The sequence below is a fragment of the Archocentrus centrarchus genome, chromosome 5 (genome assembly GCF_007364275.1).
Source record: "Archocentrus centrarchus isolate MPI-CPG fArcCen1 chromosome 5, fArcCen1, whole genome shotgun sequence".
In the NCBI taxonomy this organism is placed as follows: Eukaryota; Metazoa; Chordata; class Actinopteri; order Cichliformes; family Cichlidae; genus Archocentrus; species Archocentrus centrarchus.
Window position 1 is genome coordinate 89,417 of NC_044350.1, and position 16,640 is coordinate 106,056.

Here is a 16,640-nt window from a genome sequence, read left to right on the forward strand (position 1 = left end):
TCATCTGACAAACTGTCTGGGGCCCTTGGACCAAAAAAGAAGAATCTTAATTTCATCAGTCTACAAAATGTTTCTACATTCTCTACAGGTCAGTCAATGTGTTCTTTGGCAAACTGTAATGTCTTAGCACATTCCTTTTTTTTTAACACAGTGGAACTTTAAGGGGGCTTCTTGTCGACAGATTAGCTTCACACAGGTGTCTTCTAATTCTCACAGTACTCACAGGTAAGATCAGACTGTCTCTGATCACCCTGGAGATGATTATTGGCTGAGTCTTTGCCAACCTGGCTATTCTTCAATCCATTTGAATAGTCTTCCAATTTCGTCCATTTCTCTCCAGCTTTGCTTTCCATTTTAGAGATCATTTTCACTGGAGATCATTTTAGCTGAGCAGCCTATCATTTTCTGCACTTCTTTATATGTTTTCTCCTTTTAATCAACATTTTAAAGAATGCTTTTCTTTTGAACAATGTCTGGAATTGCCCATTTTTCTCAGGTTTTCATCCTTAAATAAGGGCCGCCTGATTGACACCTGTTCTTTCACAGAATGAATGACCTCACTGATTGGAGTGTACACTGCTATATATATATATATATATATATATATATATATATATATATATATATATATATATATATATATATATATCATATCATATGGTCCTATGAGGTCTTTAAGATAAGGTGGAGCCTGATTATTCAAAGCCTTGTATGTAATAACATTAAATTCTTTCTGAAAAAATATAGAGAAGGTTAAACAAAAGGATTAACACTATTCTCACCAAATCCTGTGAATGTCTGTTGTTAAACACAGCACACAATGATACACATAGCTCTGTTTGCCTCTATCCAGCATAAGAAACACTTGCTGTCCAATGGACAGTTGCAAAATTCACTCTACAACCCTTTAGCAAATACTGACAGTAGGTTTTTAGCACCAAAAGAGGGTTTTGTGCAGACTATTAGAAAATTTGGCACAATATCACAAAAAGAATAAAAAATTCCAGACTATTTTTGCACTTTATTCATTCAGACATACAGCTTGATATAACAAAAACTGTAGAATATAATCAGGGAGCTTATACAAGTAATGAGTGGGCTAGACAGTTATCCTTGGTAGACTTTATGGCAGTGGACACCATTACCAAGTGGATTAAAATTACAGCATTAATTATATTATACAGTGACAGTTTATCATACAAAATCACACAGAACATTTATACATTCACTTTATTGCAAATTTTTCAGAAAGCAAGCAAATTATTGGTCTCTTTTGTAATTATTTGCATAGTTTGAGGAGCTTGTCTATTGTTAAAATCCAAAATATTTTATACTTTGAACTTTATATGTTATGCAGTATGTTAATATGAGATTTTAAACCATCAGATTCCAATTAATTAAAAAAATAACTGTTTTGATGCTCAACAATCATCTAGAGGAATCAAATTAAGTGTTGTTTCTGAAAACATTAAAAAACTTTGTATGTAATTCAATTCCTGCGCATAAATATCTATCTATCTATCTATCTATCTATCTATCTATCTATCTATCTATCTATCTATCTATCTATCTATCTATCTGTCTATCTGTCTCTCTCTCTCTCTCTCTCTCTCTCTCTCTATATATATATATATATATATATATATATATATATATATATATATATATATATATATATATATATATATATATATATATGCACCAACTCTTTATCTTTCTAAAAAAAAGGAAGAAGTGATTGATGTGATTGTTTCTGTGTCAAATTATATTACATTTTTTCACAGGATCTATTCACAGGGCAAAAAGCACAAAGAACATATACAATATACAACAGAAGGGAGGTCTACATATATGTCCTTAATATAAACTCTTAAATTTTAAAATTAGGTTAAGGGTCACTGTTAGGATTTCAAAAGTAGTGGGTATGTAGTCTCTGGAGCTTGAAAAAAGGTAACTGGACACACACAAAGACCAGTACCTACATTTAGACCTTTTTTTAATTCTTATTTTTTTTTTTTTAAATCTTTTCCTTTTTGTTTATTATCTGTGCTGTATTTTATTACTGTCTGTTATCTGGTAAGCACTTTGTTCTTCTTTAAAGTGTTCTATAAATAAAGTTGGATTGGACTGACTCTAACCACCCATTGGAACACAAACCTGGAGGGATTAGGACCCTGCAACACTGGGAAGAAACCATTCCTTCTAAGGCAAAAGGGAAACAAAAGGAACACATGAATGTAAAGAAAGTCCTTAAAATGTGATTATCCCAGCAGGGTTTTTATCAAATCAGCAAATATGCATAGGAAAGAAAGTCAGACACAAACTACGGAGAAAAAGAATGACAAGAGTTACAACATTGTCATACCATAAGTGACAGGCTTGTCAGAGAAACTCTGAAGAATTTTCTCCAAGCATGACATACCACTATACCTAGTCACACTCTAAGGCAAAAACTGGTCCATTCCAAAGACAAACACAAGATAAGCACCACAGTGTATGTTGTCCAGTGTAGTCAAGAGTGCTTGATCTTCTACACTGGAGAAACCAAACAGCCTCTTCACAAAGAATGGCACAACATTGAAGAGCTACCTCAACAGGAGCTGTACATGTGCATCTAAAGGAGAAAGGTTAACATTTTGGACCAGGAAGACAGAGAACTCCAGAAAGAGGAGTTAAAGAAGCTGTCTATATCTACTGTGCATAAGCATCGCTGAACAGAGGAGCTGGATTACTTCACCAACTGTCCCCAGTCTACAATGCTGTCTCAAGGTCCCTTCCCAGGCACCTGATAGGGTGGGGCAAAGCCCCAAATTGGTTTCACCCAGAAACACTGGCTGTAATACCCCATGACTCCTTTCACACTTTGGAGCATGTGATTATGCACAAATAGTGGGTCACAACCACCTTTTGGGGACACCCCCACTGGGGTTTAAATACCTGGGTCTCTCCACCTTTTGGATGAGAAGTAAACATGTTCAGGAAACTTAAAAACGCCCAGTTGTCTTTTTTGCTCAAGAGACTGTGAAAGAGAGAAAGAAAAGAAAAAAATGTGTATATATATATATATATATATATATATATATATATATATATATATATATATATATATATACTTTCTGCATTTTTTAATAATACTGATGATTTACTTATGAGTGCTTAAAAATGGAATAGTTCAGAAAAAAAAAAAAAAAGTTTTGATCCCTGCAATCCAGACAATAGCAAAATCTACTTAGTGTGTTAAAGCACGCTGTAAGCTGCATGCTTCAACAAGCTGTATGCTCATTCAGTTTAATTAGTGGCTAATTCCCAATTGTTGGTTCATTTGTTCATACTTAAATATCATAATGTGTTGGGCACAGAGACGCATAAATAACAGATTGTTTGCATGTAAAAAGTAAATGCACATTTATCAGTCTTGTCAAATCCTAAAAATTTCAATCTGTGTTCCAAAAGGTAGGTGTCCTCTAGGGCCTGGTGTTAATTTTGCTTTCTAAAGCAATCTAAAGTCTCCAAAGTATTTGGAAAATTTGCACCGCCAATAAGTCTGGTGATTTGCTAACTTTGAAAAAAATTAATTCATTTTAAGGAATATAATCTTTTGTTTGTTAGATATTAAAGGGACATGTAGTTCCCGCTGTCCTGAAAAATATTTATCATCATAATACCCCTAGCTGCAGGTCACGCTTGTAAATGTTGATAATTATCAAAGAGCCTTTGTACAACTTTGCCATTAGAATAAAAAAATATTATTGATTTCTTTCTATATGTAATGTTGTTATTCACAAGTGTTTCCCACTGTAGAATGATTGACTTCAAATTGTTTGAAAATTGATGGGCAGCGACATTTACTTTTCTGAGATCATTGCTGATGTCTTTCTTCTATGGCATTGTTAACACACTCCTGAATGCTCCAGATCTGCAAACTGCCAAAACTTCTGCTTTTATAGAGGTGCTCACACTTGTTGATGATCACTTAATCAAGTAATTTGATTATCAGCACCTAACTGCTACTTACCTTCTTAATCCCTATGGAAACAAAAAAGGTATACTTTTTTATACACTGCTTCTACATTTTGGCTTAATTTTCTGTTTAATAAATAACAACATGGTTCAATATGTCATGTTTTTGTAGTTCATGTGAAATTGTATTTATTTAATTTTAAGACCTGCTAAGGACCAGATTTGTTGTTGTTGTTGACATACGTAAAACCTTACAATTTGTTTGCTTTTTTTTTTTACCATGACTTTACCTTTACTTTTTGTTTTTTTAACATATTACACAGAATGTTCATTAAATACAAGTAAAGACACTGTATTATTGCATGAAATTACAGTATTTTCCAGTATATAATGCCACACAAAAGATAACATCTTTAAGAAACTCCTCTTCTAAGGTCACTTCTGCTTTCCCTTTGCACAAACAGCATATCTTTCATAAAAGCATACTCAACATAATTTCCTTATAAATGTCCAGACAATCTCTTGGTAGATTCTATGAGGAACTCCATTGAATTTAAGTGCAAAGGGATTTAAACAAATTCAATAGGTGCCAGTGGTGAGGTAATCATGTCCCTTAAAATTTATGTTCATGTTCAGTGTCAACATTTGATGCCAGAACATTTTAAGGACATTTGTAAAGCAATGAGCAACAATGTGTTCAATAGTAACATGTTCCCTTACTAGAGGCTAACATGAACATTTTCATATTCACTGTGTTAATTTTTCTTCCTCAGATGACCAGCATTTTTGTTCAGCACCTGGGTGGTTAGAGAAAGTCTTTGCCAATTCTAACCATAATGTGAAAAAATCAAACTGTCTCAAGAAGTAGACCTGGCTTCCCATACTTGTATCCACCTTTAATCCTTGAACATTATCTGTTCTCTTTAAGGCTTTGTTGTTGCCTCAGATAAGATCCCTACTGGCATCAGATAAGATGCCAGTAGGGATTGTGTCAATGTCTTCACAATGTCTTCACTTTCTTTAAGGTATGATAACTTAAACACACATTGTTTGTCTCTTTAGGTAATACAAGCTGTGACCCACAGTCACTAAGGGAAAGTTCCTGTATTCCTGTGTGGTAGCTCTGGATTGGACATTTCAAACTGAACAAGGGCATGGAGACAAAAAAAAATTCAACTTGTCTTGAGTTTCTACCAGATTGTGTGGCACAGCTACATGACTTTCTAACCACCCTCAAATATTTCAGTACAGTACTGATTGTAGAGAGAGGATATAATGATGCCTGTTTCAATATACAATATCTCAGATATTTTGCTCAGACTGCAATCAAACATGTAAGATCATACAGGCTACATGACTGACTGGACCACATCTGTGTTCAACTGTTTCCAGAAAAAGCTTGATAGGCTGTATAAAATGTAAATTAAAAATAAAAGTTAATTTAAGCTCCAATAGTACAATAAACACCAACATGCTGTTGCTTCATTACAAATGTAAATGGTAAATGGACTAGTTCTTATATAGCGCTTTTCTACTCTGTCTGAGCACTCAAAGCACTTATACAACATACACAAATGTGGAAATAAAGCAGAAACATGTTTTAAAGAAATTGTAACTGGTGCACAGTTTCAAAGCCAGCATCATTAATGATATGACGGTGTACAAATGGTATAAGTAACTTGAACATCTGTGAAGGCACCATTTACTTATGTTCTACAATATGTGTACAGGTTTTGAAGCAACATGCTCTAAACCATACATCTTCTTTCTGCAAGACACTGAAAAATCCATGGATTTCAACAGCATGGCTTAGTAGTCTGGATGCTAAAATGGCATGCCTGCCATCCAGGTATGTAAGTCTACAGTCCACTGTAAACATTTTGTGCATTATGAAATGAGACACACCACAAAGGAAACACCAAACTTTGGTGCATCTATTAGAAAAACATGTAATTTGTTTCCTAAGTTTTCTTTGTACTATGTTCACTAAATGTAATTATTTGTAAATAACTGCATTCTGTTTTTAAGTTGCATTTAGCACATCATACCACCTTAAGAATATGTGATTGGGTTACAAGACTTGTGTAATGCTGAAAGTGAGTTGATGCACTAAAGTGAAACCCAATGCAGATGACATTTCACCAGTGAAACATGTATTGCTCATAATTGCATACAAGTATAACTGATAGCAGACAAGAACAAGAGTATTGTAAGGGATACCATTCACAGTGAATTCAGAAAGAAACTCGGAATTTTACAAAGAATGAGAGGCTCCATTCATTTCAGAATAGGTCAGTATGAGAAAATATCCACAACCTGTCTCAAAGCCCCATCCCTTACTTCTGTACAGCTGAAATTGTTAGAGACTGAAAATCCTCCTGTTGCTTTCAGGGTCCAGAGCCATCTTTAGAGTCATTGAGATTTATGTCACATCGTCGCAAATATTTTCTGTTGATATTCTCTGTAGCTCTTTTCATTGTTCATCTTCAGCATGAGCCTCTAATATGCAGTGTTTCGTTATCAGTAATCTCTACTTTGTAGAATATGTCCTGAGCAAATTTATAAAGACCTATGGTAAGAAATCTGAAGTGTTTCGTTGTGATACAGGGCATTTATAGCAGGTGGTGAGGATAAATTGAGAGTTTGGACCCAGGAGATCACAAGTCTTGCCAGCATTCATTTGGATTTTTAAGTTGCTCTTGCCTCCCAGAAACGTAATTTGAAAAATTTAAACACATTTTTTGCAAAGGATTTGCTACTAAAACCTTAGTCCGTTTTCTCAAGGCGTTCTAGGTTTTCAAGTCAATCCTCAGAAAGATGCTCCATCAAACTTAACAGCAGCCAACTGAAAGAGGCATAAAAAAGACAAAGAAGGTGAAGAGATGCAAAGATCATTTATCATGGTAAATACATCCATCAACAATGTCTCTGCTCTGAGACTAACTGCCTGTTAGTGCTTTCATGAGCAGTCTCCCAAAGTCCCCAATAAAACCAGAAAAAGTTGCTAGATTTTTTGCTAATGACTTTTTGGGGTAAAACAGTCACTACAGGGGTCTGAAAACTCACCAAATTTAGTGACAAATTTGCTAAATTGGCAACACTGAGTAAAGAACTCTGTTTTGATGACCAAACAGTAGATACAGTATTGGGATCTGATCCACTTTTCTGTATAACCATATAATTTTTTATGTCTATGTAGGTCCTCAGCCATCCAGATCATACTAGTCTCTGGAGTTTGAAAAAAGGGGAAAAAAATGGACCTCTTTTTGTTTCTTGAAGACGTTTCACCTCTCATCCAAAAGGCTTCTTCAGTTCTCAAACCAAAAGGTGGTGAGATCCAGGTATTGTGACCCACTATTGTTCACTTGATAGAATGGAGCTAAGTCCCAAATTGGTTTGACCCGACAACACTGATTGTAATGATCTATGCCTCCTTTCACACCTTGGCACATGTGATTATACACATGAACAGTAGTGGGTCACAACTACCTCCAGGGGACTATGCCCACTGGGGATTAAATAGCTGGATCTTGCTACCTTTTGGTTTGAGAACTGAAAAAGCCTTTTGGATGAGAGGTGAAACGTATTCAAGAAACAGGTCGTCCAGTCATCCAGAGACATAAGTTTTTCTTGTGAAATTATTAGATATAAGACAAACATGATGATGATATTTTTGAGCAACCACTTATATCCAAAGACAAGAGCAGATTAAATTGTGAACTACTACTAACTACCAGGGTTATAATAGTTTTGGATTTTACATTATTGTTTAGTTTTAGTTAGTTTTTACTTTTTTTCTCTAATTCAGTTAGTTTTCATTAGTTTTTCAGAGTGGTTTCTTTCATTTTTATTAGTTTTTATTTAAGCTTTAATGCTTAGTTTGAGTTTAGTTTCGTTAGTTTCAGTATTAGTTTTAGTTTTTAATACTTTGTCAGGTGCAAGATTCAAGGTACAAGAGTGACTATTGTGTGATAAAAACTCAAAAAAGATACCGTTTAAAGAAATATATTCAACAATGGTTCACAAGACAGCAGCACTACGTGCTAAATGTGTGTAATATTAAGGACACACATGAACATCAACAGGGAGAAACAAAGAAAAACATGAACTTTTAAACTCAATAAACTCTACAATAAACTCTCAATAAAGTTCAGCGTCAGTGCAGTAGATTAACAACACCTACATGTAGTGTTTGACAAAAACAAACTCTTTGAAGGAGTCAAAGCTCAAATCCAGCTGCATCCTGATGTTCTCACCACCTGAAGCTGCTTCTGTTTTGGAGCTAGCTTGGTTAGATGCTCTAATTAGACTTGAGTAGCTGGATTGTGTATGTTAATTACCTTATGGTCGTGTGCTGGTTTTTTACATGCGGTGCCGGCTGGGACTTTTTTTGGTCCTCGCTCTTTGTGCTCAGGTTTTTGGCTGCAAACATATTTGTCCGTGTTTTTTCACTTTCTTCATTCCCTCACGTCCATTCCTTATATTGATGCTTTGATTATTATTCCCGATTGTTATTCTCTGACTGATAAAGTAGTCGGAAATGGACAAGGAACAGGTTAATCACAATGTTGCAGCTGCGTGGACCCAGCAAGTAGTCACATTTCTCCAGAGGTGAACATCAGGTGACATTGGTTCAGAGCGACTCTTCTGCTTTCTTGTGCACACGCACGCACACAGCTGCACGACTGGGAGTGCCGTCGTGCAGCTGTGTGCGTGCGTGTGCACACAGCTGCACGACGGCACTCACAGCTGCACGACGGCACTCCGCTCTCCTAGTTTAAGCTGGGAGTGCCGTCGTGCAGCTGTGTGCACACGCACGCACACAGCTGCACGACGGCACTCCCAGCTTAAACTCGGAGAGCGGAAAAATGATCAATCCACAATTCTTTTAAATAAAATGACAAACAAGAAAAGAAAGGTAGTTTTATCTGTTCTCTTTCAGTTAGTTTTAGTTAGTTTTTTAAACTCACAATACAGTTTTAGTTAGTTATCATTTTTTCCTTTTAATTTAAGTTTTTATTTATTTCAGTTAACGACAATGTTTTTTTTTCAATTTCATTTTTCATTATTTCGTTCGATTTCATTAACTATAATAACCCTGCTAACTACTGCTTTTCAAAACCTACATACCTATATCAACATAAAGTGTCATTTCATTTGGGAGAATCACACATTAGGAAAATCATACAAAAAAGAAGTATCAGAGAGTGACATAAGAAGGTGTATTGAAGAGGGATGAAGATATTGCTGTTAAAGAAACTCACCTTGAGAATCACACCTTCATGGTGTGGGTGGAATTGGGAAAATCAGCAGAGGAAGGAGAAGAAACCAGGTTTGTTGAGGACATGAATGAACTGGAGGTGCACTGAGCTGTAATGAGATCATGGCAGGTGGTGTGAGGTAGAGAGAAAAAGAAAATAGAAAACAAAACAAGGAGTAAACGGAGTGAGATAAATACATTAAGAACAGAGATTTCTGTCCATCCAGACATCCAGACATTTAGCTTCACTTTTTTTTTCATTCATTAAAGACCTGTCCAGACTTGAGTCACCTGTACATGTCATATTTACAATGTAAGTATAGTGCTACTTTTTAAAATTAAAATGCAAGCTGATGGGACTGTAAATAGTTTTAGTTATTTTGTCATAAGACAACATAATTATAAAAAATTACGTTACCTAATATGTTACCTTATGTTATTGTAAGGAGAGTGATATATGAAAAGTCCTTCATTATCAAAGATATTGGAATCATCCTCTGGGAACCATATATATTTGTAAAGCTAAAGCTGAGTAGATGTTATTTTATTTATTTTAATATTTTATTATATCTGGGGCAGTGCCATTGGATTGGCAGACCGGGGTGGTGGTCCCCATCTTTAAGAAGGGAGACCGGAGGGTGTGCTCCAACTTTCGGGGAACCACACTCCTCAGCCTCCCCGGTAAGGTCTATGCCAGGGTGCTGGAAAGGAGGGTGCGTCCGTTAGTCGAACCTCGGATTCAGGAGGAACAATGCGGTTTTCGTCCTGGTCGTGGAACGCTGGACCAGCTCTTTATCCTCTCAAGGATATTCGAGTGTGCGTGGGAGTTTGCCCAACCAGTCTACATGTGCTTTGTGGACTTGGAGAAGGCATTCGACCGTGTCCCTCAGGGTGTCCCTTGGGAGGTTCTGCGGGAGTATGGGGTGTCTGGCCCATTGTTGCGGGCCATTCAGTCCTTGTACAACCACAGTGAGAGCTTGGTCCGTATAGCCGGTAATAAGTCGGATTCGTTTCCTGTGGGTGTTGGACTCCATCAGGGCTGCCCTTTGTCACCGATTCTGTTCATAATTTTTATGGACAGAATTTCTAGGCGTGGCGGAAGGCTTCTTCCTTGGTGGCCTCAGAGTCTCATCTCTGCTTTTTGCAGATGATGCGGTTCTGTTGGCTTCATCAGGGGGGGGCCTCCAGCTTGCAGTGGAACGGTTCGCAGCCGAGTGTGAAGCGGCTGGCATGAGAATCAGCACCTCTAAGTCTGAGGCCATGGTCCTCAGCCGGAAAAGGGTGGAGTGCCATCTCCGGCTCAGGAACGAGTTCTTGCCTCAAGTGGAGGAGTTCAAGTATCTCGGGGTCTTGTTCCCGAGTGATGGGAGAAGGGAACGGGAGATCGACAGGCAGATCGGGGCTGCTTCTGCAGTGATGCGGACGCTGCACCGGTCCGTCGTGGTGAAGAGGGAGCTTAGCGTAAAAGCGAAGCTCTCGATTTACCGGTCGATCTACGTTCCTACCCTCACCTATGGTCACGAGCTTTGGGTAGTGACCGAAAGAATAAGATCGCGAATACAAGCGGCAGAAATGAGTTTCCTTCGAAGGGTGGCTGGCCTCTCCCTTAGAGATAAGGTGAGGAGTGCGGCCATCCGGGAGGGGCTCAGAGTAGAGCCGCTGCTCCTCCACATCGAAAGGAGCCAGTTGAGGTGGCTCGGGCATCTGATTAGGATGCCTCCTGGCCGCCTCCTGGGTGAGGTGTTCCGGGCATGTCCCACCGGGAAGAGGCCCCGTGGTAGACCCAGGACACGCTGGAGAGATTATGTATCTCGGCTGGCCTGGGAACGCTTTGGGGTCCCTCCGGATGAGCTGGAGGAGGTGGCTGGGGAAAGGGAAGCCTGGGCTTCTCTGCTTAGGCTTCTGCCCCCGCGACCCGGCCCCGGATAAGCGGAAGAAAATGGATGGATGGATGGATGGATGGATTATATTATTTTTTATATTTCCTTTATTGTTGAGCTGTTCTAAAGAATCTTAAGTTCAAGCAGTTAAAAAATGAATACCAGATTGCAAAACCAAAGCTTCTTGAAAAAAAATTTTCATTCTTGTTATCATTTAAAATTTAGACTTAAAGGTGGTAAATGGACTAGTTCTTACATAGTGCTTTTCTACTCAAACTGAGCACTCAAGGTGCTTATACAACATTTTTGCATTCACATCTATTCATACAAGCACTTCCATTTACATCTAACCTAACTGCTTACTGTCTACCATTCATACACATTCATACTCCAATGCTTGCGTCAGAGAGCAACTTGGGGTTCAGTATCTTGCCCAAGGATACTTTGGCATGACACCCAGAGCAGCCACGAATAGAACCACCAACCTTCTGATTAGTAGGTGACCTGCTCTACCTTCTGAGCCACAGCCACCCCCAAAATGGTGCAAAATATAACACTCAAATGTACTGGATTTTAAGCCTCAAACCAAACGAAATGAGGATGCCAGCCACACTCTCCTTCCTTCACATTTCTTTGCTAACCAAAAAGGTTATGTATATAAAAGCCATATGCCTGTGCAGGTTATCAATCATCCAGGTCATAGCAGTCAAAAAAGGAGACTGGACTTCTTTTTGAAGACATTTCAACCCTCTTCTTAGTGTATGCCACTGAATAAACTTAAGATATGGTCATGCTGAATCATGAGTTAATTTCAAAAGAATGTAGTGTGGTGAGGGTCCTCACCAGAGAGAAGGCGACTCCGACGAGAGGCCTCAGCAGCCAGAGCACAGGAGATCTCAATCCGCTTTTCCTGCTCCTGCAACTGTTGTTGGGAGCTAGCTGGAGCTCCACCCTCCACTGCACCATCTAGAAGAGGAACCATATTCTGCAGACTGGGAGTAGATGAGAAACACACACAAACACAAAGGAAACATAAATTAAAATCTATTTATATATTTATAAAAGAGTTTTTCACCTTAACATTCATAACAAGGTACTATATAATATCTAAATGCCAGCCAATGCTGCAAATACTAGATAGACATACAAAAAAAGGGAGCAAAGCTGAAGATGCCACACTACTCAGTCAGCTGTGAAAAATGAGAAATTGCTGCTGACCTTTGTGGACTTCTGTATGGGTTTTCAAAACTTTTCTGGCACTTTTAAACCAATGAGCTATGAATTTTCTTATCAACAAAACACAAAAGGTAAAGTTCAACATGATTTCAAACCACTGCAAACCTTGTTTCCCATAAGTACATACCTATGATGACTACTTTATATTCTCCTTACAGAAAACTGAACGTCTTTGCATCCAAGAAAACAGTCTGTATCTAAAGTACAAATATTCAATATACTTGCTGTCACCGGAGGTGGGATATAATTAAGTACAAATACTTTTTTACTGTACTTAAGTAGGATTTTCAGTACTTTACTTGAGTATTTATTTTTCTTAGAACTTTTTACTTTTACTACCTACAGTTTTTAAAAATTTTTTTTTTTACAATTATATCTATACTTTCTATTCCTTACATTTAAAAAACAGGCTTGTTACTCTAGGTTTAGAACATCTGAGGAAGATTTTTTTTTTTAATGATTAACATTTTATTGAATTTTCATTACGACAGTCCATTCTCTGTATAGGCAAAATCCACCAGTAATTACATCAGCACAGTGAGAGTAATGGAGAACACACACTAAACAGTAGACCGAAATAAAGAAAAAAAAAGGGGGGGGGTAAGAAAGTAAATTAAATAACTAAATGGGGGGGCTCTGTTCGCATTAAGATATTTTGTAGCACAGTTTGGCCAGCTTTTATTTATGTGGGGTATACTACGTATCCCACTCATCGCCATCAAATCGAACCCCACTGGGGCTTCGTGCCTCCACCATCGCGGTTCTTAATTTGGCCCCTGCAGTCTAAGTAGGTATGGGTCCCATTTAAGGTGGAAAAGCTCCATTCTATTTAGTAATCTGTATGAAAGGCGCTCCAATGCAGCCAATTTGCCTAGTTGATTATACCATAAAGTAATGGATGGGATAGAGGTGGCCTTCCACTGAGAGATGATCGGTTTGCGCCCCAGCATTAATGCAGTCTGGACCCATTCAGCTGTGTTAGATGTTTAAGGAGTGACGGGTCCCCCAGAATGAACAATCTGGGAGAAAACTGGATTTCTTTTTGCATAATCAATTTGACATATTTATAAATTGCATACCGGAAGTCTTGGACATCAGGGCATTTCCATAGCATGTGAATCAGTGTGCCTGTCTCAGCCTGACATCGCCAGCACTTAGGTGACTGTATAAGGGTGGCTCTATGCAATCTATGTGGCGACCAGTATATTCTATGCAATAGTTTGAATTGTACCAATCTTGTTTTAAGTTCCCTGGACATTTTTTTCAATATTTTGAACTGTAATTTTCCATTCCTGATCCATGAAGGCCGTACCAAGATCGATTTCCCAGGCTGATCGCAAAGCAGGGAGCCCTTTGTCCATATCCTTTACCAACATGGAGTAATATTTAGAGACCACATGCTGTCCCTGCGAGATTTTCCTAATGTGGGAAAGACAATCTATAGTTGCAGGAGGTGGGGCTGGAGATTCATAAATTCCAAGTAGTAAATGATGAAGTTGTAGGTACCTCCAGAATTGGCTTTCTGGGAGCTGAAATTGTATTTTATGTGCATCAAAGGACTTAAGAATCCCTCCATCATATAGGTCTCCAAGGACCAAAATTCCTCTTTGGATCCATAGTTTCCAGAAAATCGGAGATTTACCAATACAAAGTTTGGGATTAAGCCATATAGAAGCTTCGGTATGGAGGTATGGGTTAAAGTTTAGCAGCAATGCCACTTTTCTCCACACCTCCTGCAGCGCTGAAAAGACTGGGTGGGTCTGTAACTCTGGTGAAAGTTTTGTGGTATGTATATACTTCAGGGGGACTGGAGAGCAGTGAGTACTTTCAAGGCTGTGCCACGGGGGAGCTCATTCTGGCGGCAATGCCCAGTGAATCATATGCCTCAAACTAAATGCATAGTAGTAGAATAGTAAATTTGGGATGGCAAGGCCGCCCAAGCCCTCTGGTCGTTGCTGTTGTCTGAGCTTAATTCTGGGGTGCCTATTGTTTCAAATGAATTGGTTGCATAGTCTGTCAAATTGATGAAAGTATTTTGGTGGAATTTTAAGTGGGAGTGCCTGCAATAGGTAATTAAATTTCGGGGCACAATTCATTTTGATTATATTAACTTTGCCCCATAGGGAAAAAAATAGTGAGGACCATCGGGCTATATCAGATTTAAATTTAGTAAGTAAAGGTTCAAAATTATCCTGAATTATATTAGCCAAGGAATGGGGAAATATAATTCCCAGATATTTAATGCCTGCTCTCGGCCAACTAAAGTTGAAACAAAGTTTTGGGGCAGAAAGCTGTCAGGGGTTAGGCTTCAGATTTTGACCAGTCAACTTTATATCCAGATATGTTGGAGAATGAACTAACAATTTACATCTGAGGATTTTATTTCACAATTTACCTGGGTGCCTTCAAACATTGAAACCAATACTAATCTAAACAGAGGGAACAGTAAAACACAAAAGCCAATCCTATTACATCAAAATGTTTGGCAGGTTAGTGCAGGACAAGGTTAGCTTGTCATACTGCTTTGAATTGACAGTAAAGCTCTGTTGGACTAGTGTGGTCACAGGTTATATCAAGATGATGGTTTGATTCAGTCAACAAATTATAGATAGACAGATAGACAGATAGATAGACAGATAGATAGATAGATAGATAGATAGATAGATAGATAGATAGATAGATAGATAGATAGATAGATAGATAGATAGATAGATAGATAGATAGATAGATAGATAGATAGATAGATAGATAGATAGATAGATAGATAGATAGATAGATAGATATTGGGCCAAGGGAATGCCATGATATGGCAGCCCAAACCATCACTGATCCACCCCCATGCTTCACTCTGGGCATGGAACAGTCTGAGTGGTACGCTTCTTTGGGGCTTCTCCACACTGTAACTCTCCCAGATGTGGGGAAAACAGTAAAGGTGGACTCATCAGAGAACAATACATGTTTCACATTGTCCACAGCTCAAGATTTGCGCTCCTTGCACCATTGAAACCGATGTTTGGCACTGGCACGAGTGACCAAAGGTTTGGCTATAGCAGCCCGGCCGTGTGTATTGACCCTGTGGAGCTCCCGATGGACAGTTTTGGTGGAAACAGGAGAGTTGAGGTGCACATTTAATTCTGCCATGATTTGGGCAGCTGTGGTTTTATGTTTTTTGGATACAATCCGGGTTAGCACCCCAACATCCCTTTCAGACAGCTTCCTCTTGCGTCCACAGTTAATCCTGTTGGATGTGGTTCGTCGTTCTTGGTGGTATGCTGACATTACCCTGGATACCGTGGCTCTTGATACATCACAAAGACTTGCTGTCTTGGTCACAGATGCGCCAGCAAGACGTGCACCAACAATTTGTCCTCTTTTAAACTCTGGTATGTCACCCATAATGTTGTGTGCATTGCAATATTTTGAGCAAAACTGTGCTCTTACCTTGCTAATTGGACCTTCAAACTCTGCTCTTACTTGTGCAATGTGCAATTAATGAAGATTGGCCACCAGGCTGGTCCAATTTAGCCATGAAACCTCCCACACTAAAATAACAGGTTTTTCAGTTTCATTGTCCCCCTGTATGTCCAATGCCGGTAAGTTGATGTGTCCCAAATGTTATGCAGCCATCTGCCACTAGGTGGAGCTGCAGTCCGGGAAGCAGCAGCCCTCTTCCCAATAAAAAAAGTTTATCTCCGACTATTGTGAGTGAGCAAGTTTGAAACAAGACAATGTCCTGTCGTAAAATCACCACGGTTTGGCAGTTTTTTGATCTAGAAAACGAAAATAGGGTTGTATGCCGGCTCTGTCGGAATAAACTGGCACTCAACATCAGCAATGCGGAGCCATATTCAGTAGATATTCATGTAGATGTTAATTTGCATGGAACAAATGCTTCTGATGCTAACATTAGCCACACTCGGCAAGCCAACATGACATTGTTTACCTGTAGGCACTATAATTCCACTCGGTTTGAAAAAAATAACAGAAATCATCACAGCAATGTCTGCAGAAGAAATGCTTCCAATCAGTTTTGTTGAAGGCAGAGGATTACAAAAGTTAATGAAATATATAGAGCCCGAATACACGGTTCCAGGGTGCAAAATGATCACATCAAGACTGGAGCACAACCAACAAAAATTGATGGAGGAAACTAAATCTGGAAAAAGTAGAATATGTGGCTATAACAACAGACTGTTGGACTTCTATGACAGCTGAGTCATACATGATAATAATTTCTCATTTTATCATAGAAGGAAACCTTGTTAGCAAGGTGCTCCAAACATGTAGCCTTGAGGAACTGTATA

At 38.5% G+C, this 16,640-nt stretch overlaps 1 protein-coding gene across 1 annotated transcript in view; it reads right to left on the bottom strand.

Moving 5' to 3' along the window:
• Window positions 1-3,155: 3,155 nt before the first annotated feature.
• LOC115780812 (pleckstrin homology domain-containing family A member 6-like) overlaps window positions 3,156-16,640 on the bottom strand; it is a 222,148-nt gene continuing 208,663 nt past the window's right edge. Inside the window, exons 23-25 of the mRNA XM_030730223.1 lie at window positions 11,944-12,092; window positions 9,225-9,330; window positions 3,156-6,805 (exon numbers count right to left, since the gene is read on the bottom strand). Coding sequence (XP_030586083.1) covers window positions 9,233-9,330; window positions 11,944-12,092 — 247 coding nt within the window. The 3' untranslated portion in view covers window positions 3,156-6,805; window positions 9,225-9,232. The remainder of the gene's footprint in view (window positions 6,806-9,224; window positions 9,331-11,943; window positions 12,093-16,640) is intronic.